Source organism: Biomphalaria glabrata, chromosome 12 (genome assembly GCF_947242115.1).
Source record: "Biomphalaria glabrata chromosome 12, xgBioGlab47.1, whole genome shotgun sequence".
Lineage (NCBI taxonomy): Eukaryota > Metazoa > Mollusca > Gastropoda > Planorbidae > Biomphalaria > Biomphalaria glabrata.
This window is the reverse complement of record NC_074722.1, coordinates 23,351,381-23,377,151: the sequence shown is the minus strand read 5'-3', so window position 1 is coordinate 23,377,151 and position 25,771 is coordinate 23,351,381. Positions and strand designations below refer to the sequence as shown.

General features: G+C 39.3%; 1 protein-coding gene across 4 annotated transcripts in view; it reads right to left on the bottom strand.

Moving 5' to 3' along the window:
* LOC106079458 (uncharacterized) overlaps nt 1-25,771 on the bottom strand; it is a 100,510-nt gene that overhangs the window by 50,688 nt on the left and 24,051 nt on the right. For all 4 annotated transcript variants that reach the window (XM_056006185.1, XM_056006184.1, XM_056006187.1 and 1 more), the window contains exons 4-10: nt 25,086-25,161; nt 22,575-22,707; nt 17,241-17,373; nt 14,971-15,135; nt 13,799-13,889; nt 5,725-6,329; nt 1,793-1,865 (exon numbers count right to left, since the gene is read on the bottom strand). In XM_056006185.1, the coding sequence (XP_055862160.1) occupies nt 1,793-1,865; nt 5,725-6,329; nt 13,799-13,889; nt 14,971-15,135; nt 17,241-17,373; nt 22,575-22,707; nt 25,086-25,161 (1,276 nt within the window). The remainder of the gene's footprint in view (nt 1-1,792; nt 1,866-5,724; nt 6,330-13,798; nt 13,890-14,970; nt 15,136-17,240; nt 17,374-22,574; nt 22,708-25,085; nt 25,162-25,771) is intronic.

Genomic DNA, 25,771 nt, shown 5'->3' with positions numbered 1-25,771 from the left:
CTCTAAGGACAACTAAGGGTTTCAAAAAATCCTCACAAATTTTTTCCAGAGTTGCCAATTAACAGATTCATGTTTTCTCTAGAGCTGGGTAATAGCAAAGTAGATATACAAAAATAAACCTTCATTAAGTTTCAATCATTTTTCAAAGACAACACTTTTATCACCTGACAACCTTTCATACAATACGGACAAAGCAGTCATTTACAATGTATTTTTCTCAAGACCCTATCTACCACTATATCTATATCGCTATTCTAATATGTCTATATATCACCATATTACCATATGACCATTCCACTAAGTGTTTGTACTATCAACATGACTAGTCCATTGTCCGTAGTGATGGACAAAACTGAACTACAAAGTTAGGAGACAATAAATTAAGGTCAAAGTTTATTTAGGAAACAATACGTCAGTGTTACAATACGTCAGTGTTACAATACGTCAGTGTTACAATACGTCAGTGTTACAATACGTCAGTGTTACAATACGTCAGTGTTACAATACGTCAGTGTTACAATACGTCAGTGTTACAATGGAAGTTACAAACGAAAAAAGCTCAACAAAAAAAAAATGTGTCAACTTTTCAACGTGTGGCACACACTCCTATGTTCTGATCACGTGATATCAACAACTTTGATTATCAAAAAATAATACAATTAATAACTATTAGGTCACAGTCTGCATTTGAAGAGGGACTGGTAGAGATGCCGGCAGAAGTTACGGAGCCACCATCTGCACTGGAGCGTAGCAGCGTTAGAAACTTTTCTCAACTTTTACTGCTAAAAGCTATACAGTCAAACGTCTCTGTAATGTCATGAATGTGATTGTTCTGTATCTTCCAGGTCAAGTAGTGATGTTTAATTTCGGAAAGGTTTTAGTGAGAATCCAAAACATTCTAGGTCGATACTTAGTGTTTTTCATTAAGTACATTAGCGGCAAATGAAAATGTATTATGTCTATGACTTTCCAGCTGTCCGCGCATTGATTTAATTTTAATAAGATGCATTTTTGTTGTCTCTTGATTTGATAATAACTAGATATTAAATATTTGTTGCAAAAAAAGAAAAAAAAATAGGCATTAGACAATACAATTTACAAGGAGACTATTATAACAAAATGCTGTTGAAAACAAAAATAATGATATATGATTTGATTTAAATTTATACTTCCTATTTCTTGCTTTAAAAAATTTCAAACTAGAAAGTTTTAAGTTTTGTAAAACTTTTTATTATATCAAAATATGAAAGCAATAAAAATAAATCTAGCCGCTTTTGTAATTACGACAAAAGGATTAGGAAATGAGAGGATAATCACAGCAGATACCTACGCACTCGTGTCACGTGATCTGTAAGACACCACACAGCTCTACAGACGTGACACATTTCTTAAAATGATAGAAAACAAAGTCTGTTCCATGAAGACAACGACTTCCAGCAGTGGTTCTCAATCTACACTCGACGTGTCACCAGTAACGCTGCACTTAGTCGTTGTACTCAACAAGTGGGTAAATACGTAATCCTGGCACATCTTTATGCTGTTAAAACATCCTCGAACTTCGAGTTGACCTATCAGAACTTATCAGGACTTATAGGAACTTATCAGGACTTATCAGAACTTATCAGGACTTATCAGGGCTTATAGGAACATATCAGGACTTATCAGAACTTATCATGGCCTATAGAAACTTATCAGGACTTACCAGAACTTATCAGGACTTACCAGGACTTATGATCACTTATCAGGACTTATCAGGACTGATTAAGAGACAATGAAATGAGCTGATACTTACCACGTTACAAGGAATGTAGTTATCCGTCACTGGACTATGCCATCGTAGCGCATTCTGCTCATAGAACTGACCTCTGTAAGATCAATGACGTCTTAGCAAGGGTAATAAATTCATTTGGTCAACAGACTTAATAAATGACATGATCATTTTCAAAACGCACAGATTTGGATATAGAACAGTAACAATAACAAAAGAAAATAAACAAAATGTATTTATTCGATGTGTAATTGTATCAATTAGTTTGGATAAGTCATGTCATTAAATTTGCAAGAGATTTGGACTAGTGATGCCCAACCTAATCCGTTTTTCGAGCCATTTTGATTTCCAATAGGTCTACTCGTGTCGAGGGCCATAACACCAAAAGTGCAAAAACGAAATTAAATTGACCTCAAACTATTTTATTAAACCCGTGGATCTAGTACTTACATTTATAAATGGGATATTTGAGGTTTATTCCATTTTTTTAAGCATCTGAAAATTTCTTCATTTCTCTGTTTAAAATGTGCGCAACATTGTAACTGGCTTTACCAGCAACTCATTTTCGTGTCTCTCTTTGGTAACTATTCCCTCAATCCTCCAATCTCTAGGCGAAGTTCAACAATCTTTTATTCCTGGCTCAAATCAAGAATGCAGCCATATTTGTTTGATAATGTCATTTTAAGTTGTTGTTATTGTTTTTTTTAAATAGTCAAACTTGAAGAAACAAATATGTTGGCTTATTATCATATTACACAAAAAGCAAAGAACTGTTCACTTTTCCTAGTAGACTCTACATTTACAGTCCTAATTCATAAATACGCTAAGGCCATGGTACCAATCCATCAGTGAGGTCCCTAACGTAAGTAAACATACATTTTAATTATTTTTTTTGAAATGGGAATTCTCTACACAATTATTTTGGGCTGCAACACGTCATACAACAACAACAACAACAACAACAACAACAACAACAACAACGTGATGCACGAGGCGCCATGACATTTCAAAGTTCGAACCACTGGCAGATCCGGGGGGGGGGGGGGGGCGGTAGGGGCGATCGCCCCCCCCACTCGGCCGACCCCCCCCCCCCCCCCCCTAAGGGGGGCGGGCGAATTTTATTATAGAATTCACACAATTTGTATACGAATTTATTACTTATGTTAAAAATAAATACTAATTATTTATATATTAATTATTTATATTTCAACCTATTTTTAGATTATTTCGCCCCCCCCCCCCTCTAGAATGTTGGCCGATTGGTAAGGTCGGGAGGGGGCGATGGTATCAATCCCGCCCCCCCCCCATACACTTTCGAGTGGGGGGGCGGTCCAATTTTTTTTAGAAATCACAGCTTGCTAATAGAATCAATTTAATATCTATATTATGTAGACTTCTTATTGAGTTTTTAACCGATCATTATATTATGTCGTTCCCTGTTTGCCGATTGGTGGGGGGGGGGGGGGGGGGCGAATACCTCTACTGCCCTTTCCAACTAAACCCTTTGAGTGGGGTGGCGGTCCGTTTTTATGGAGAAATCATAGTTTGTGAACAAAATTAGTTGAATTAATATATACTTTTTATATTATGTCGTTCCCTTTCTGGTATTTTGGCCCATTCGGTGGGGTAAGGGGGGGGGCGATTGCAAGTACTGCCCTCCCCACTCTAGCCCTCTGCGTGCTGGGGGGGGGCGGTCCTATTTTTGTGGAGAATCATAGTTTGTGAACAAAATTAGTTGAATATCTATATAATGTAAACTACTCAATCTGATATTTTTCTAGTTAAATAAATTTGAGACTATAACTCACAATTTATACTTCAATCTTATTGAATACTATTTATTGAATAATAATTTTTTTTTTCGGCGGCGATCTCCAAAGCCAAAATCTAAATATGTGGGGTATCTTTTCAAGGAACAAATCGGTTTTATTTGCAATGTATTAAGGGCCTATAAATTCATATTAAAATAATTTTCAAGTACAACATTCATTCAAAAGGTGCTTTTTTAATAGTATGAATAATGAGCTTCGAACTCCATTGATGAATCATGAGCTGTAGATGTCAGGAGAATACGTTTCTGCAGTGAAAAAAGAAGAAAACGCTTTTGGCGTCGGGGCTTCGCCCCGAACTCCATTGATGAATAAAGAGCTGTACTTGTCAGGAGAATGCGTTTCTGCAGTGAAAAAAGCAAGAAAACGCTTTTGGCGTCATGCCCCCGAACTCCATTGATGAATAAAGAGCTGTACTTGTCAGGAGAATGCGTTTCTGCAATGAAGAATGCAAGAAAACGCTTTTGTCGTCCCGAACCCCACAAGAGAACCTTATAGCGCTGCCCCAGTTGTTTTGTTTTTCGCTGAAGGTTGAGAAATGCTGCTTTTTTAAAATTCTCATATATATATATATATATATATATATATATATATATATATATATATATATATATATATATATATATATATATATATATATATATATATATGTGTGTGTGTGTGTGTGCTGTACGCACGTTTATGCATAGGGTTAGGGTTTACTGGGCGTTAGAGTTAGGGTTTGGAAAAAATTCGCCCCCCCCCCCCCACTCCAAAGTTCTGGATTCGCTAGTGGTTCAAACAATGTAGGACCGTAAAGAATTTCATACGCAGGTTTCTGATCTATCGTGACTCTTAAACAAATACGTAAAGTTTCTGATCTATCGTGACTCTTAAACAAATACGTAAAGTTTCTGATCTATCGTGACTCTGAAACAAATACGTAAAGTTTCTGATCTATCGTGACTCGTTACTTTTTAAAAAAGTAAAAAACAACCTTGTCCAACGATAGGCTTCAATGTACCTTGCACAACTGTCTGGCGTTTAATAAAAATATTCTCACGCAAGATTCTTAGTTCCATGAAAATAGCAATAATTACCTAATCTTATGAACCCAGATGGCTCTATGAATTAATACAGCAAAAAGTTATCTTTGGAGAAAAGAAACTTTATCACCGCTGTTCTATACAGGAAGCTCTAGTGATTGAACAATGCAAGTCAATACCACATGGTGGACAAAATTAAAAGGTTTATAATGTGTGCTATGTGTGGCTAAAGATGCTTCAATAGCTTGGCTACCTCGAGATGTGTTAGCTTGGCTACCTCGAGATGTGTTAGCTTGGCTACCTCGAGATGTGTTAGCTTGGCTACCTCGAGATGTGTGGCTAAAGATGCTTCAATAGCTTGGCTACCTCGAGATGTGTTAGCTTGGCTACCTAGAGATATGTTAGCTTGGCTACCTCGAGATGTGTTAGCTTGGCTACCTCGAGATGTTAGCTTGGCTACCTCGAGATGTGTGGTTAAAGATGCTTCTATAACTTGGCTACTTCGAGATGTGTGGCTAAAGATGCTTCAATAGCTTGGCTACCTCGAGATGTGTTAGCTTGGCTACCTCGAGATATGTTAGCTTGGCTACCTCGAGATGTGTTAGCTTGGCTACCTCGAGATGTTAGCTTGGCTACCTCGAGATGTGTGGTTAAAGATGCTTTTATAACTTGGCTACTTCGAGATGTGTGGCTAAAGATGCTTCAATAGCTTGGCTACCCCGAGATGTGTTAGCTTGGCTACCTCGAAATGTGTTAGCTGAGCGCCTAAACGTAGCACGGAAACCTTATTGGAGGTACCCCCCCTCCCGCACTGGTCAACAAAAGACATTGGAACACGGCGCTCTGGGCATTCTATAAGCATGAAAGTAGCGCTATACAACTATACAACAAAGCACTGAGATATCTCGTTGATTAGACTAACTTAATTTACTTATTGAATAACCCTACTAAAATGGTTCGCTGAATGACCTCATTCAATTAGGTCATTGAAAGTGCTCATTAAATGACCTCACTGAATGAGCTCACTGGATGACCTCATTGGGTGACCTCATGCAATGACCTCAGTGAATGACCTCACTAATAAACTTTCATTTAAACTTACCTGTAATTTAATAATTCTGCATTTTCTCCACCTACAGCATTGCTGGTGCTGTCGTCCATCTCCTGGTATCTAGATTTACCCCTAGCGGCTGTAATATTCATCTCAGGCATCTCAACGATGGCCTCCTGAAACGTTTCTAAGGCGCACGAGTTGGCCAAGCCACGCTTCAGGTGGACAGTTTCTCCGTTGCAGAATTTCTGTAGGCTGGCATCATCCATGCTGGTCATATTACCTACAACCAAAGTTGAGCTGATTGCTGTGTTGTTGGCCGAGTCGTTGGTGTTGCTGGATAAATTAGAAGACTTAACAGAGATCGACGGATACTTGCTGTAAGCTTCCTTTCCGGTGCGTAGGACAACCTTTTTCTTGGACTTTGGACTGCTGGACAAATGGGCTCTATTTTTTCCTAAACCTTCGTTTGTGACGTGGTGCCCGCCAGGTTCTAATTGATAATGAACTTGTTTCTCCTGGCCAGTTTCTTGGCATTGTTTTACATTCCATCCCTTCAGGTGTCGCGGGGATTCTTGACCAACAGTGCCAGTGGTTTTCCCTGTCTTATTTCTGTGTCTGTGTTGGGCCTCAGCTCCTTTTTCTTTTATTAAAGGCTAGAGAAAAAATGAAAATATTTTAAGCGACGTCATTTTGTTAATCTTTAAAGCAGTGTTTCTCAAAATTTTACCACTGGCGTCCCCTTAACAGACACACTTTTTGTTCGCGCCCCACTTAGCCAGCTAGGTACCAGTCCCCTTAACAGACACACTTTTTGTTGGCGCCCCACTTAGCCAGCTAGCTACCAGTCCCCTTAACAGACACACTTTTTGTTGGCGCCCCAATTCGCCAGCTAGGTACCAGTCCCCTTAACAGACACTTTTTGTTCGCGCCCCACTTAGCCAGCTAGGTACCAGTCCCCTTAACAGACACACTTTTTGTTGGCGCCCCAATTCGCCAGCTAGGTACCAGTCCCCTTAACAGACACTTTTTGTTCGCGCCCCAATTAGCCAGCTAGGTACCTGTCCCCTTAACAGACACTTTTTGTTAGCGCCCCAATTAGCCAGCTAGGTACCAGGAGGAACGCTGTAGGCTCTAATGCCAACGGTGTGGTCTCTAATAATGCAATCGGTAAGGAAAGAAACTGAAGACATATACGTAGAGCGCTACGTGGCAACTATCTAAAACAAAGCACTGAGATATCTCGTTGATTAGGCTAACTTAATTTACTTATTGAATAACCTCACTCAATTGGTTCGCTGAATGACCTCATTCAATTAGGTCATTGAAAGACTAAGACTAAGACTGCTTTATTGATCCTTACGGAAATTTGTTGTGATTACAAGGACTCGTTTCTCATATAAAGACAACACAACAGAAAAATACACATAAATACAACAGACAACATAAAGAGTTCATTCAGCGACTACAAACAGGTATCTTGGTGCATTTCATGTTCCCTGATCAATGAGTGGCGGTGATAGAGTCTGACCAAGTGAGGTACGAACGAGTTTTTGTACCGCTCCGTTCTTGTTTTGATTGACAGCAGTCGCCTACTTCGCGACGACCTGGCGTAGTTCTGATGGAGCGGGTGGCCGTTGTCTTCCAAGATTTTTTCGATTTTTCTTAGGCACGTTTGTTCAAAAAGTTCCTTTAAATGTGGTAATGTTGTGAGTGTAATTTTTGATGCTTTTTTAATGATGTTTTCTAGACGTTGCAACAGTTTAGATGAGGCGTTGCCTTGCCAACAACTTATTCCGTATGTTAGCAGATTTTGTACAGTCGCGCCGTAAAATGTCTCAAGGATCTTCTTGTTTAATTTAAAACTGTTGAGTTTGTATAGAAAAAAGAGTCGCTGGGCTGTTTTCTTTGTCAGAGTTCCAAGGTGGTCTTCCCATGAAAGCTTGTTGTTGATGATAACGCCTAGATATTTATATGCCTTTACTTATTCTATAGATGTAGTGTTTATTTGCAGTTCACGTATAGTTTGTTTTTTCTTTCTAAAATCTATTATAAGTTCTTTAGTTTTTGTTACATTCAGTTCTAGAAAGTATTCGGTGCACCAGTTTGTAAACTCTTCTATCGAACTTCGATACTGAGTTTCGTCTCCTGAAATAAGACCGACTATAGCAGTATCATCAGCGAATTTAATGGGTTTAACTGAGTCATAGATGCTTCTTATGTCATTAGTGTAAAGAGTGTATAGTACAGGAGAAAGTACACAATCTTGTGGAGCACCCGTACATAGTACTCGAGTTGACGATTTGGTGTTGTTGACTTTAACATACTGGGGCCGTTGGGTTAAAAAGTTTAGAACCCATGCTTGCAAGTAAGGGCTTACATTTAAGTTACTCAGTTTGTTTATCATTAGATGTGGCTGTATGGTATTGAAAGCCGAGGAGAAATCTACGAAGAGGACTCATGCATATGTTTTGGGTGTATCAAGATGCTTATAAAGCTGGTCCAAAAGCAATAGAATGGCATCCTCAGTTCCTCTAGCTGCTTTGTATGCAAATTGGTGAGGGTCTAGGCTGTTATTGACTTTTGCTACGTTGTTTAAGTATATATTTTTCAAAACATTTCATAACAATAGGTATTAGTGCTACTGGGCGGAAATCATTTAAGCAATCTATTTTTGGTTTCTTAGGCACTGGTATGATTTCTGAAGTTTTCCAGATGTTTGGAATTACGCACGTTTGCAATGACTGGTTAAAGATATGACAGAAGATAGAAGAAATTTGCTCCGCACATAGCTTGATCAGCTTGCCACTAATTTTGTCTGGTCCACAAGCTTTTGTTACGTCTACTCTTTTAAATAACAAGGTCACTTCATCCTCCGTTACAAAATTGACGTAGGGCTCTTGTTTTTCTTTGGACAGAGTGTTGAAAAGTTCCTTGTGTAGATCAACAAAATCTTCTTTGTCAAAACGAGAATAAAAATAATTTAGTTCGTTGGCGAATTTCTCATCATCAGCCACTAAAATTTGTTCTCGTTTTGAGGCGCAGCCTGTTATTTTCTTTAATCCCTCCCAGCATTGTTTTGAGTTGTTCTTGGCAAAGAAATTCTCAATTTTTTCTTTGTATGTTTTTTCCCCTTCAATTATTGCTTTTCTCAGTTTATTTTTAGCATTTATAAACTCTTCGTTGCTAGCCTTATACTTTGTTTTCTTTTCAATAATAAGGTGTTTGATTTTTTTGGTCATCCAGGGCTTATTGTTTCCATAGACTTGTATTGTTTTTGTTGGAATTGTTAACTCCTCGCAGAATGATAGATATGAGGTACAGTTTCTGTTAGTTCGTTTATGTCTGGACAGTTCTCAATAAAGATTTCCCAGTTAGTTTTCTCAATGCATCCTCGTAGTTTTTCTACAGCCTCTTCAGACCACATCTTGACCTTTTTTTATAACTTTCTTTGTAGTTTTAAGAGTAGGTTTGTAATTTGGTATAAGATGAAGTAATGCATGGTCAGATTCTCCAAGTTGGAACAAACTTTTACATTTGTAAGCCTGCTTAATGTTTACGTAGCATTTGTCGAGCGCTCTGCCCTGCCTTGTTGGGAGGGAGACATACTGGCAATAGTTTGACAGTGTGTTGTCAATATTTAGGTTGTTGAAATCTCCAGTTCTCACTAAATGACCTCACTGAATGAACTCAATGGTTGACCTCACTGAATGACTTAATTGAATAACCTCATTGGATGACCTCACTGAATGACCTAACTAAATGACCACATTTACGATTTTCTAGTTTAAATTAGCATTAATATGTTTAGAATTCAAATCTTTGTGATTAATTCTTATTGAAGCTAATCAATTTAGTTTTATTTTTTTTATAGAAAATAGTGTTTCACAGATAATTATCAAGGGTTTGTTACACACACAGAAATATTTCTTGATAATAGTATTGGAGATGTCGCAGTTTCTCACTTCATCTAGCAAGGGTCTCTAAGGATGCGAAGTAAGCTTCCCGCCCCCCCAACAGAGAGAAATTTTTATGCCCTCCGAGCTTCAGAAATTCTTTCTCCAGGCTTCAACAACGCCCTTTTTCTTGAAGTCCTAACAGAGAATCTTAAAGAGATTAAAGGAAAAAAAGAAAATGTCGACCATTCTGTCACAAGAACGTCGACAAGAATCACGTTAGCGGAGACGTTCTGTAATGTCTTCTTTAAAAGAATATGAGCCAATATTATTACAGACAATGTATTAATATTATATTAATATTGTACCATTATTTATTTTAAGCTAAATCAACTCCTGACATATAACAAATACTTCGTGCCCCTGGTATTGACATGCGACAACTAATTAGTCTCCAGTTAAATGCTTGTATGGCTTGAGCTACTCGGAAATGTTGATCAATTCTAAGCAAAGGTTGTAGAGTCCAAGACAGCTTAGGGAAACAAATGTATGAACACTGATACAGACTGTAAGCCTCACAACTAGAGACAATAAGCCTCACTAATAAAGACTGTAAGCCTCACTAATAAAGACTGTAAGCCTCACTACTAAAGACAGTAAACCTCACTAATATAGATTATAAGCCTCACTAATATAGATTATAAGCCTCACTAATAGAGACTGTAAGCCTCACTAATAGAGACTGTAAGCCTCACTACTAGAGATAGTAAACCTCACTAATATAGATTTTAACCCTTACTACTAAAGACAGTAAGTCTCACTACTAGAGATTGAAAGGTTTACTACTAGAGATTGTAAGCTTCACTAATAGAGATTTTAAGCTTTACTACTAAAGACAGTAAGCCTCACTAGAGACAGCTAGCCTCAGTAAAAGAAATTGTAAGCCACTAATAGAGACAGTAAGCCTCAGTAAAAGAGATTGTAAGCCACTAATAGAGACAGTTAGCCTCTGTAAAAGAGATTGTAAGCCACTAATAGAAAATGTAAAGTAAGAGCTTCTCTAGACGAAAGGTTTTTGTACCCAGAGCTATTCGGTTATTGTTGTTGGCATGGGCGTAGCCAGGGGGGGGGGGTTTTGGGGTTCAAACCACCCCGAAATGAAATCCCCCCCCTTGGGGGGGGGGATCGGAATTTAGTAAATGATTTTTTGCTTTGATTTTGTTTATTTTAGGTCAGATTTTAATACTAAACCATCAATTGCCCCAGCACAACCAATGGGGTTTTGAGTTTAAAACCCCTTACCAGGGGGTTCGAGTTTAAAAACCCCTACCAGGGGTTTTGTGTTTAAAACCCCCTACTAGGGGTTTTGAGTTTTAAACCCCCTACTTGGGGTTTTTGCAGTTACCCCCCACCCTCTTCTATAAAACAAAACAAAACAAAAATGCAAACGAAAATCCCCTAATTCCAAGAGCACAGTTAAGGGAGATTTTGATTTTAAAACCCCCTCCAAAATTTACGATAAACCCCCTCTTCAATATAAAAAAAAGTTAATTACGCACTCAAAATGTTATGAGCGTAGTTAAATGGGTTTTGACTTAGTTTTTATTTTAAACCCCACTTCAGCGGGGTTTGAAGGTAAAAAATACCTCTTTAATAATAAAAACAAAGCAAATTATACACTCAAAATGTTTTGAGTGTAGTCAAAGGGGTTTTGAGTTTAAACTCCCCTCCAGTGGAGTTTGAAGCTAAAAAGTACCTCTTCAATATAAATAAAAGCAAATTACTCACACTAAAATCTATGAACGCAGCCAAAGGGGTTTTGAGTTTAAACCCCCCGCCAAGGGGGTTTGAGGCTAAAAAATACATCTTCAGTGTAAGAAAAAAAGCAAATTTCGCACTCAAAATGCTATGAGCGTTGCCAAAAGGGGTTTTGAGTTTAAACCCCCGTTCAGAGGGGTTTAATGCTAAAAATACCTCTTCAATATAAAAAAAAAAGCAAATTACACACTAACATTATTTGAGCGTAGCCAATCCAATTGGGGGGTTTGAGTTTAAACCCCTCTTCTACAGATGGCGTTTGTTTAAAGTTTAAAACCCCTCCAGATGGTTTTGAGTTTAAGATCACCCTACAGAGCATTTTGAGGTGGAAAACCCCCAACAGATGATTTTGACGATAAAACTTCTCTTTTCGATATATAATTTAAAGCAAACTACAGTCACTTAATTCCAAGAGCGTATTCAAGAGTGGTTACACATTTTTACCAGTGGAAGGGCTCCCTTAATAAACTGTAGTGAATAGTCATCTGACGAAATTGAAAAACACTAAATGTGGCTCAACAAAGATGGCTAAGACAGATTTTAGGAGTCAGTTATAGAGATCGGGTTTAAATCAAGGAAATCCTATGCCGAACTGGGAGTCGACCCTTTAGTAAGATTGTGAGAGAGCGACGCATGAGGTTTGCGGGACATGTTCTCAGACAAAATGAATTACGCATAAGAAGAGTTGCAATGATATCCTAGTACAACTTGACGCCACTCATTCATTGAGGTCCTCATGGCAGGTGGGAAGAGGCTTCAGACATTACCAGTGACAGATTTTTATGGAAACAGCTTGACGTCAAATGCTCCGAACGGCGCGGTAGGGTCTAAGTCAGTAAGAATAGCACATTAGGTTTTTGAAATAAAACTTTTTAATAGCAGGAAAATGCAGTGTAGATACCTCAGAATATGCATTTTGTTGGCTTTCAATACCAGAAATAGTGCTTGGGGGCGGGGCTTCGCCCCGCGTTAGCGCTCCCCAGACCCCATTTCATAGTAATGGCAAGGAATCTACAATTTTATGGAAATAGCTTGACGGCAAATGCGCCAAACGGCGCGTGAGGGTCTAAGTCAGTAAGAATAGCACATTAGGTTTTTGAAATAAAACTTTTTAATAGCAGGAAAATGCACTGTAGATACCTCAGAATATGCATTTTGTTGGCTTTCAATATCGGAAATAGTGCTTGGCGGCGGGGCTTCGCCCCGCGCTGGGGGAGCTCCTAGCGCTCCCCCAGACCCCCTTGCTAGTATTGGCGGGAAATAACAATTTTTCCACTAACTGATGGAAGAACCTATTCTAGGGCACAATTAACGTCTTCCGAAAGAATGAAGGGTCAGAATGCAATAAAGATTATGTTCACACACACACATAAATACATATTTTTAAAAAAATTTCGCAAGGGGGGGGGGTCCTGGGGGGGATCCACCCCCCCCAAAACCCCCCCCGAAAAAAAATCCTGGCTACGCCCATGGTTGTTGGTCACCAATAATTAAATGTAAATGTCATTTTCTTTTAATGATTTCTTGCAGTAACATCAAGGAATCTCTAAACAGAGCGAGTAGAACTTGAGCAGAAATATTTGTTTACCTGGAACTTTAAACCATATCACTTGATGCTTTTATTCTTTACAATAAACTCTTTTATGATATTTCTTACATATTTGGAAAAATCCACGAGTTACTAGTGTTTATGTCACATTTTTAAATCGCTTTATCTTGTTATTAGTATATGAGAATGTTTTTAATATTCAAAAAGATTTTCTCCCCCATAAAAATACTTTTAACAAATACTTTGTAGCGGTCACACATTCGGAAAGGGTACAACCTGGGCAAGGGTTACGGTTCTCGATAATCTTAAAATTGAACAGTTGATATTGGGGAAAAAACTTCTAGCTCCTTGGCCACACGAGGAAAACTCGAGTTTGACCGTTGTAATTGTTCAAAGCATACGAAAAAATGAAAAAAAAAATTTCGCTACAGAACTAGGAAATATTTAACTTGCACAGACTACGTATTTCCGCATTCCTTCAAGAATGTAATAAATCCATGTTCATTTTGTCTAGATCTATTGGCATGCCGGTATAATAATTAATTATTAGTAAATTTAAACATTCGCTCAACAGGGATTTGTTATCCAGGGGGGATGGGCGAGTAGAAAATATTCATTTTTTTTTTCTAAATCTAACATTGATCAGTTAATCAGAGCAAACTTATTGCTGTATAAGTTGTATTTTGTTATTTCTCTTGTTTTGGTGATATTTAAACAAAGGTCACACTAAAATGTTGTAAGGGCTGGATACAGTAAAATGTTGTAAGGGCTGGATACAGTAAAATGTTTGAATATAAATATGGAAATCGCATACAATCGCTTGTCTTAAGTTCGATGTAAATCTTTGCGCTGTGCTTCTTACCGGAGTATAGAACCTGGCCCTTACAGTTCTGGAGTCGCTGTAACCTGACACTTTGAAAGTCTTAACACCATGCTTCTCTTCCTTGAAGGCTCTTCAATAAATGCAAACACACACACAATTACATATAAAATAAATGTTTTAAAATAAGTTTTAGTCATAAAACGCATATAACACATAACACAAAAACATAAAACACATAGATTTATAATCAAAATAAAACATTAAAAATAGTACAGCAACAATATATATTTCTAGTTCAGGAATTTTTTACGAAAAGTTTATCAGGTCACGCCAGATATTCAGATCAATGTTTTTAAAGAAAGACAATATCATACAATACAACATGATTTTTTATACCAAAAAATTGAGTAACTCTCGTCTTTAAAAAACATGACCTTTTCCCCTCCCACCCGAAGAGAAAACAGGAATATCAAACAACTTATGACAATGTGTAAACAAGAATATCAAACAACTTATGACAATGTGTAAACAAGAATATCAAACAACTTATGACAATGTGTAAACAAGAATAACAAACAACTTATGACAATGTGTAAACAAGAATAACAAACAACTTATGACAATGTGTAAACAAGAATATCAAACAACTTATGACAATGTGTAAACAAGAATATCAAACAACTTATGACAATGTGTAAACAAGAATAACAAACAACTTATGACAATGTGTAAACAATAATATCAAACAACTTATGACAATGTGTAAACAAGAATAACAAACAACTTATGACAATGTGTAAACAAGAATAACAAACAACTTATGACAATGTGTAATCCCCATCCCCCCCCCCGGAAGAAAAATAACACAAGACATTATGTAATATAAAGTAGGTTCTATGGTGACCTGATTCTCTCACACTAATTTCAAATCAGTCTCATAGACCTAACTTCTCTCTCTCTCTCTCCAGCATCAGATCTGTCTCATTGACCTAACTTCTCTTTCTCTCTTTCTCCAACATCAGATCTGTCTCATTGACCTATCTTCTCTTTCTCTCTCTCTCTCTCTCTCCAGCACCAGATCTGTCTCATTGACCTAACTTCTCTCTCTCTCTCCAGCACCAGATCTGTCTCATTGACCTAACTTCTCTCTCTCTCTCTCCAGAGCAATAGCTCTGTCTCCTTGAATTCATTCTATTTTGTTACTGACTTACTTTGCAGCTCTTTCCTCTTTAGGCGGCCTCTTATTGTGGACACTTTTCTCTGCGGAGAATGATCTTCTCCTGGTGCGCTGACAGTGATGGTCGTTGCGTTTGGTTCGGAAGAGCCTGGCTCTGTTTAAGTTGATCTCGGAATCTGTACTCGTAGATCTTTTGGGCCTTTAATGACACACACACACACACACTCATAAGCAGAGATATGGAGGTGTAAACAGTTCAGCCAAAACATTGCAGGTAAACAAATCATCTATTTAAACCGAAATAAGTCAGATGTTAGGCGTTAAGTATCAGGTGTTACGTGTTAGATTTAAGCGTTAGGTGTTGATTACCCAGGTGTTTAATGCCATGTGTCAGATTTAAGTGTCAGGTGTTAAATGCCAGGTGTCATGTGTTAAGAGTTAGATTTAAGTACCAGATGTTAAGTATTTGATGTTATGTGTATCAGTTGTTAGTGGTAATGTAGACATAAAAGTTTTTTTTTCTAATTAACAAAAAAGTACAAAAAAAAAGGAGACTAGGACACTCTGACCCACGCCAATCAGGAAGGTAATACCGTGATGCAATGGTGGACATTTACGTAAAAGCAGAATGATGGACGACCTTGCAATAATGTATTCTGGACCTACAACATCCGGTGAGGGTCAGGAAGACAAATGTTTAAGCGGTGCTCACAAGGTTTTATGGCCGTGCAGTACTCCGTTAGTTGCTGCTGTTCAATATATTCTATTGTACTCTAGACATGAGAACTCAGGTTGAATGGCATAAATAGTTTATTTATATACAAGAATGACTAAATTCATTTGCACTATTGACGTGGTATCACCACAAACACCAAGCTAGGGGTCTATAGAGCCGTCATCCTCTCTACATTGCTCTATGCCTCAGAAACATGGACAGTGTACAGTAAACATGCATAGAAACTAAACCACTTCCACATGACATGTCTGAGAAAAATACTAAATTTCAAATGGCAAGACAAAATACCAGATACAGAAGTCCTTCGAAGAGCGTGTCTGCAAAGTATCCACACAATCCTGATGCAGTCCCAGCTGCGATGGGCAGGTCACCGCATCCCTAAGCGAATCTTGTATGGCCAACTAAGCGAAGGAAAGCGTTCGCAAAATGCAAAAAGAAAGCGCTTCAGGGACACCCTCAAAGCTTCTCTGAAGGCGTTCAGCATAGACCCAGGCACCTGGGAGACAGAGGCACATGACAGAGCATCATGGCGTCGCGCTGTGAAAACTGGCGCACAGGTTGCTGAGGAAGAAAGAACAACGCTGGCAGAAGAAAAAAGCCAGAGAAGAAAAGCAAGGCCAATGACACTAGCTACAGCTGGACTAACCTGCCCAGTGTGCGGCCGAACATTCCGTGCTCACATAGGTCTCACCAGCCACATGAGGAGGCATAAAACCCCAGTGCAAAGCCCTCAGCCCCCTGGATGACAAAGTGATCATCATCGAACCACGATGAACGAACTATATATTATGGAGCAATAATAATACTATTAACTCCAGAATTTCCAATCTCAGAAACACAAAATAAACTTGATTCTTGAAATAAAACTCTTAATAGCAGGATTACAAAGAAACTCTTCACTCCTTATAAAACAACAGACTGAATGAGTTACAAACAATCAAAGTTATCAGGGGAGACACAAACTGACCACAACTCAGTCCCGACACATAGGAACACCAAGGAATCCATCCGTGTGCTCGTCTCTGCCCTTGCCAGGCAGTTAGAACCGCGGCTGAAGGAGGTCTGATGCAACACAAAAGGAAGTGATAAATTCTCATCTAGTTGGTTGGAGCACTTCGGTTCTTTGTCAATCCTGGGCTTTGTGGGGAGATCCTTTCTGATGGTCTGAGTCTCAAAGACATTCGATCCGAATATTTAATGTACACTCACAATTTAGGGCTAAAGTTAAAAGACACTTACAAACAATTGGCGTTTCCTGGGTCACTTTGGTCATAGAACTTCGTATAATTTTGAACTACCTAATGTGACGTTCTTTACTAAATGTGTTCACTCTAAATATCAATATAGAGAGAATGAGAAAATGTAAAACTGGCACAAACTTGTGAAGATTGTTTAGAGGGCAGACTCACAAGTTGCAATGAATCACAAGTGTAGAAATGGAGAGTGAATTTCAATATTGTAAGCCAGGAGTTGAACTGACAAAAATAGAAATTATTAATGACATAATTTTCAAGTGTGGGCTGTTGTTAATATTTAATGATGTTGTGATCTAACTATCGTGACGTCACCTTCTCGATTGAATGCTGTAGAGAGATTCATCGTCCTTCTCAAGCTGACCAATCCCTTTCGGGCTGTGGAACGCCTCGCAGCTGCCATCCTTCGGGACCATTGCGTTTCTTGTATTTTGACCACACTTCCGATCTGGAAGATACAAAATAAATAAATAGGAATTTTTGGTTTCAAAACTCACAGCAAATTCAAAATTCTCGTGCTTCTTTTCTCTCCCTTTAAATTTTTGTTGCTTTAGTTTAGTTATAAAGACACTCTCAAGAGCTCCTTCAAGGACTGCGACCTTGACATTCAGTTTTGCTCTATAAGAGACGTATAACAGACAGACAGAATGTTAATGAACTTAATGAAGTTACACAATATTTTCTTTCGTCAATCCCCTGAAAGTTCAACCAATGTATACATCTAGCAAGAGTCACGAATCAATATGTATTTATGTACATACACAGGGTAAACCTAGAGTGTGTCAGAATGATACTAACTAACTGTAGCCCTGCTTCTAGTACACTCTTTAAAGTCCTGACGGCACCCCTGTAATAATGCAGTGGGTACCGAATCACATAGGTGTAACTTTCAACACTATTGCAGACTCCTTGGCCAATCAGAGAGGGTAAACACCACCCAATGAACAGGCTGCGAGTCTTCATCATGCTCTGGCTATAAGCCAAAAAATTAGAAATGGAAAAGTGGTTTGAGTGCTGGGACAAGTCCCAAATAGCCCGTGGAGTCTGGGAGAGCAAGAGGCGCCCTGGCCGCACTTCCCCGTGGTGGAGGCTTTCCAGGCCTGAGCAAGCTATCATATCAAAATGCAGGATAGGCCACTGTCCTGTTGGCTCATTTTTCTCACGGCTATTGCCAAATTTCGACTCACGTTGCCCTTGCTGCGGATAAGAAGAGAAAACCGTGTCTCGTATTCTTTTTGACTACCCAGACTTGCTGATCTACGTCTCGACAGATCTGGGAAACCACAATTTCTCGACCTGTATGGTCATATATGGTGACATAAATATACACAATGCAAAACAGCAGGGTATCAGGGTATTGCAATTGAGTAGTTGAGCCTCTCAAGCTCTCAATCAACTAGAGTTTGATAATCATGATGATGACGGTAAGACTAAACATTTATTTAGTATCCCATGTCCATCCTCAGAACAAGCAATCATTATTTGCTCACTTAAACTCCAGTCATCCTGCTGCCTGAAAGACTGAGGTTTGGAGCGCGGACTTATATATAATGTGTATAAAAGTACCGGATTATTAGTAATTTAATGTCCTGGGCAGCATTTTTGTTGATGTCTCTTTTTCAATATTAATAGATCTGAAAGTATGCCATATTTCGCCTTTTCAGCAATGTTTAAAATGCATAACTTGCTAAAAATAGGATTTTGAAATGTCGTGACAAAATTCAAGCAATTTAACTTTGTGAAAGTTTGCGTGTGTGTGTGTAGAACTCTTACAAGTATCTTTCCTTGTTTTCGAAGTACACTTTTGGAATGTAAATAAATGATAGGCCTATATTTTCAAATTATTCATTGTAGCTTATTATAATTTTTTCTTACTGTTTGCATATTTATGTTTTAAGATATCTGAAGTGTTTCCTGCAAAATGACTCAAAATTAATGATAACATTAAAATAAAGGAATATTGGCTCTACTCATATTTTGCAATATCTAAAGTATTTCTTTCAAAATGACTGAAATATATTTTTTCTGCGCTATTTTGTCGGCGCTATTTTGTTCGCGATATTTTGTCCGCGCTATTTTGTTCGCGCTATTTCATTCGGCGCTATTTTGTCCGCGCGTTTTTGTCGGGGTACCCAAATCTCCTCAAAATCAAACTTCAAACGAGCGAGGGCTTCAAAGGCTCTATCCCTTTGATGCTAAAGCCCTGGAAAGGAGCTCTGCTACTGTGTGTAGCGCACATATATCACCTTACAGGTCAAGAATGGTTTCGACAACTTACAGCTTAACTAGAGTATTTGAAATAAGGAAGAGAACTCTGCCATTCAAAAGAGACGCTAAAAAAAAACTCACGAAATAAGCTTCGCTATTGTTAAAATGTTTTGTACAACACATAGACAAAACAATGTGGTGTACTAGACAAAACAATGTGGTGTGTGGACAAAACAATGTGGTGTACTGGACAAAACAATGTGGTGTACTAGACAAAACAATGTGGTGTACTGGACAAGACAATGTGGTGTACTGGACAAGACAATGTGGTGTACTGGACAAGACAATGTGGTGTACTGGACAAAACAATGTGGTGTACTGGACAAAACAATGTGGTGTACTGGACAAAACAATGTGGTGTACTGGACAAAACAATGTGGTGTACTGGACAAAACAATGTGGTGTACTGGACAAGACAATGTGGTGTACTGGACAAGACAATGTGGTGTACTGGACAAGACAATGTGGTGTGTGGACTGGACAAAACAATGTGGTGTACTGGACAAGACAATGTGGTGTGTGGACTGGACAAAACAATGTGGTGTACTGGACAAGACAATGTGGTGTACTGGACAAGACAATGTGGTGTACTGGACAAGACAATGTGGTGTACTGGACAAGACAATGTGGTGTGTGGACTGGACAAAACAATGTGGTGTACTGGACAAGACAATGTGGTGTGTGGACTGGACAAAACAATGTGGTGTACTGGACAAGACAATGTGGTGTACTGGACAAAACAATGTGGTGTACTGGACAAGACAATGTGGTGTACTGGACAAGACAATGTGGTGTGTGGACTGGACAAAACAATGTGGTGTGCGGACTGGACAAGACAATGTGGTGTGTGGACTGGACAAGACAATGTGGTGTGCTGGACAAGACAATGTGGTGTGTGGACTGGACAAGACAATGTGGTGTGCTGGACAAAACAATGTGGTGTGTGGACAAAACAATGTGGTGTACTGGACAAAACAATGTGGTGTACTGGACAAGACCATGTGGTGTGTGTGCTGGACAAGACAATATGGTGTACTGGACAAGACAATGTGGTGTACTGGACAAGACAATGTGGTGTGTGGACAAAACAATGTGGTGTGTGGACAAAACAATGTGGTGTACTGGACAAAACAATGTGGTGTACTGGACAAGACAATGTGGTGTACTGGACAAGACCATGTGGTGTGTGTGCTGGACAAGACAATGTGGTGTACTGGACAAGACAATGTGGTGTGCTGGACAAGACAATGTGGTGTGTGTGCTGGACAAGACAATGTGGTGTACTGGACAAGACAATGTGGTGTACTGGACAAGACAATGTAGTGTACTGGACAAGACCATGTGGTGTGTGTGCTGGACAAGACAATGTGGTGTGCTGGACAAGACAATGTGGTGTGCTGGACAAGACAATGTGGTGTACTGGACAAGACAATGTGGTGTACTGGACAAAACAATGTGGTGTGTGTGCTGGACAAGACAATGTGGTGTACTGGACAAGACAATGTGGTGTGCTGGACAAGACAATGTGGTGTACTGGACAAGACAATGTGGTGTACTGGACAAGACAATGTGGTGTGTGGTGTGCTGGACAAGACAATGTGGTGTGCTGGACAAGACAATGTGGTGTGCTGGACAAGACAATGTGGTGTGTGGACTGGACAAGACAATGTGGTGTGCTGGACAAAACAATGTGGTGTGTGGACAAAACAATGTGGTGTACTGGACAAAACAATGTGGTGTACTGGACAAGACCATGTGGTGTGTGTGCTGGACAAGACAATGTGGTGTACTGGACAAGACAATGTGGTGTGTTTACAAAACAATGTGGTGTGTGGACAAAACAATGTGGTGTACTGGACAAGACAATGTGGTGTACTGGACAAAACAATGTGGTGTACTGGACAAAACAATGTGGTGTACTGGACAAGACAATGTGGTGTACTGGACAAAACAATGTGGTGTACTGGACAAAACAATGTGGTGTACTGGACAAAACAATGTGGTGTACTGGACAAAACAATGTGGTGTACTGGACAAAACAATGTGGTGTACTGGACAAGACCATGTGGTGTGTGTGCTGGACAAGACAATGTGGTGTACTGGACAAGACAATGTGGTGTGCTGGACAAGACAATGTGGTGTGCTGGACAAGACAATGTGGTGTGCTGGACAAGACAATGTGGTGTGCTGGACAAGACAATGTGGTGTACTGGACAAGACAATGTGGTGTACTGGACAAAACAATGTGGTGTGTGTGCTGGACAAGACAATGTGGTGTACTGGACAAGACAATGTGGTGTACTGGACAAGACAATGTGGTGTGCTGGACAAGACAATGTGGTGTGCTGGACAAAACAATGTGGTGTACTGGACAAAACAATGTGGTGTGCTGGACAAGACAATGTGGTGTACTGGACAAGACAATGTGGTGTGTGGACTGGACAAAACAATGTGGTGTGTGGACTGGACAAGACAATGTGGTGTGTGGACTGGACAAGCCAATGTGTTGTGTGTGCTGGACAAGACAATGTGGTGTGTGGACTGGACTAGACAATGTGGTGTTCTGGACAAGACAATGTGGTGTGCTGGACAAGACAATGTGGTGTGCTGGACAAGACAATGTGGTGTGTGGACTGGACAAGACAATGTGGTGTGTGGACTGGACAAGACAATGTGGTGTGCTGGACAAGACAATGTGGTGTGTGGACTGGACTAGACAATGTGGTGTTCTGGACAAGACAATGTAGTGTGTGTGCTGGACACGACAATGTGGTGTGTGTGCTGGACAAGACCATGTGGTGAGCTGGACAAGACCATGTGGTGTACTGGACAATACAATGTGGTGTGTGTGTTGGACAAGACAATATGGTGAACTGGACAAGATAATTTGGTGCACTGGACAAAAAAATGTGGTACTATGAACAAGGTTATGTAGCACACAGGAAAAGATAATCTCGTGCACTGGACAAGAAGATATGCATTGCAAACAATTAAAGTTAAATCCTGCATTCAAGAAAACACCCGTTGGAAAAAAAACAACGACTAGCTAATAACTGAGTTATGTTTACAGGCTATTCAATAGTTGAATGAAAACAGGTTGTAACAATGATAGTAACGTGCACATTTCTCTCTCTCTCTTATCTAGACCTGATGTTTACATGATTTGAAGACTGGAACTAGGAACAAAGTTCGATGACATCTTTAAAAGTCGTATTGGAGTAAAACAAAATGTTTCTGACATGTTCTGAAGAAAATGTTACTTACTCGGCCGACACACACACAATGCTATTTCTACTATTTGTCATCTAATATTGAATTACAAAAAAGAAAGAATTACGAGATTTCAAGAGATATAGCTGCATCCCTTCCACCCCCCTTTACCTTCGTGAAGTTTCTCATTCTGACAGACCTCGAAGTAATTGTGGGTATGACCTTCACCTTCATAGCCAGGCACGATGACAAGAGGGTACGGGTTTGAACTCGTGTTACACAATCTCTCTAGAGTTGACTTTTTCTGAAGGAATCATCATTAGTGTTAGGTGGTAATTAGATCTATCTATCTATCTATCTATCTATCTATCTATCTATCTATCTATCTATCTATCTATCTATCTATCTATCTATCTATCTATCTATCTATCTATCTATCTATCTGTATATCTACATATCTGTATATCTATAAATCTATCTATCTATCTATATGTGTATCTATCTATCATGTACATGGGCGTAGCCAGGGGGGGGGGTTTGGGTATCAACCCCCCCCCCCCGAAATGAAATCCCCCCCCCCTTGGGGGGGGGGGATTGGAATTGAGTGAATGATTTTTTGCTTTGATTTTGTTTATTTTAGGTGAGATTTTAATACTAAACCATCAATTGCCCCAGCACAACCAATGGGGTTTTGAGTTTAAAACCCCTTACCAGGGGGTTTTGAGTTTAAAACCCCCTACCAGGGGGGGTTCGAGTTTAAAAACCTCTACCAGGGGTTTTGTGTTTAAAACCCCCTACTAGGGGTTTTGAGTTTTAAACCCCCTACTTGGGGTTTTTGCAGTTAACCCCCCCCCCTCTTCTATAAAACAAAACAAAACAAAAATGCAAACGAAAATCCCTTAATTCCAAGAGCACAGTTAAGGGAGATTTTGATTTTAAAACCCCCTCCAAAATTTACGATAAACCCCCCTCTTCAATATAAAAAAAAGTTAATTACGCACTCAAAATGTTATGAGCGTAGCTAAATGGGTTTTGACTTAGTTTTTAGTTTGAAGGTAAAAATACCTCTTTAATAATAAAAACAAAGCAAATTATACACTTGAGTGTAGTGAAATGGGTTTTGAGTTTAAACTCCCCTCCAGTGAAGTTTGAATCTAAAAAGTACCTCCTCAATATAAATAAAAGCAAATTACTCACACTAAAATCTATGAACGCAGCCAAAGTGGTTTTGAGTTTAAACCCCCCGCCAGGGGGGTTTGAGGCTAAAAAATACATCTTCAGTGTAAGAAAAAAAGCAAATTACGCACTCAAAATGCTATGAGCCTTGCCAAAAGGGGTTTTGAGTTTAAACCCCCATTCAGAGGGGTTTAATGCTAAAAATACACAAATTACACACTAAAATTATTTCAGCGTAGCCAATCCAATCGGGGGTTTTGAGTTTAAAACCCTCTTCTACAGATGGCGTTTGTTTAAAACCCCTCCAGATAGTTTTGAGTTTAAGATCCCCCTACAGAGCATTTTGAGGTGGAAAACCCACAACAGATGATTTTGACGATAAAACTTCTCTTTTCGATATAAAATCTAAAGCTAACTACAGTCACTTAATTCCAAGAGCGTATTCAAGAGTGGTTAAACATTTTACCAGTGGCAGGGCTCCCTTAATAAACTTTAGTGAATAGTCATCTGCCGAAATAGAAAAACACTAAATGTGGCTAAACAAGATGGCTAAGACAGATTTTAGGAGTCAGTTATAGAGATCAGGTTTAAATCAAGGAAATCCTATGCCGAACTGGGAGTCGACCCTTTAGTAAGATTGTGAGAGATCGACGCATGAGGTTTGCGGGACATGTTCTCCGACAAAATTAATTACGCATAAGAAGAGTTGCAATGATATCCTAGTACAACTTGACGCCACTCATTCATTGAGGTCCTCATGGCAGGTGGGAAGAGGCTTCAGACATTACCAGTGACAGATTTTTATGGAAACAGCTTGACGTCAAATGCTCCGAACGGCGCGGTAGGGTCTAAGTCAGTAAGAATAGCACATTAGGTTTTTGAAATAAAACTTTTTAATAGCAGGAATATGCACTGTAGATACCTCAGAATATGCATTTTGTTGGCTTTCAATATCAGAAATAGTGCTTGGCGGCGGGGCTTCGCCCAGCGCTGGGGGAGCTGCTAGCGCTCCCCCAGACCCCCTTGCTAGTATTGTCGGGGAATCTACATTTTTTCCACTAACTTATGGAAGAACCTATTCTAGGGCACAATAAACGTCTTCCGAAAGAATGAAGGGTCAGAATGCAATAAAGATTATGTACACACACACACACATAAATACATATAAAAAAAAATTTCGCTGGGGGGGGGGGGGGGGGGTCGGGGGGGGGGGAGAAAAAAATCCCCCCCCCCAACCCCCCCCCCCCGAAAAAAAATCCTGGCTACGCCCGTGATCATGTATGTATGTATTTATGTATCTATCTATCTGTATATCTATCTATCTATCTATCTATCTATCTATCTATCTATCTATCTATCTATCTATCTATCATGTATGTATTTATTTATGTATCTATCTATCTTTATATCCTCTCTCTCTCCCTCTCATAAATTCATTATTCCTTTCTCATTCTAGTCCTTACCCCCTACCTTTCCCCCCCCCTTCCCTCCTGGCTATCCACTGACCTTCACGCAATGTCCGAGTGTGGGATTATTTTGACTTCCATTGTCACAGACGTCGGCCAGGTCGTAATACGTGGACCTGAAACCGGGAATTCAAAAAGCTAAAGTTATGTTGGAGCTAGTTCTTTTATACAATAATACAAACGTTATTAGATGTATCTTTACATCACGATGTAGATCACGAGGTCTGAAAGGGAAAGTTTACTTTTACTTTTTATAGATTTTATTGCAATAAGCGCTGAAAATAGTTTTCGATGCTCCAATCGTAAAAAGTTGCAATAGTTTTCTGTTGTCTGTCTGTCAGTCTCACCTTAACATTTTAGGAACTAAAAAAGCTTGTTAGTAAGTCTACCCGCCACCCAAAGAAAAATAATTAGCTTCTAGAATATCGTGAGTCAGTTCAGTTTTTATTTTTACACTTCAACCTATCAGCTTGCAAACTCTTGATGGTTTTAGGGTGCTTGGACACTCACTGGGAATTCCAAAACGGACTAACGATTTTCCTAAAAATTTGAGTTTATGTATTTCTTTGGGAAAAATAGCTACCTCATTGGCCACATAGTGAAAATATAGTTTGACTCTTATAAATTGGCTCCCTGGTCGTGCGGTTTCCTCGCTGGACTGTCGTTCGGACTTATCGATGGTCCCGGGTTCAAATCCTGCCCGCTCCCATCCCCCGTCGTCCTGCG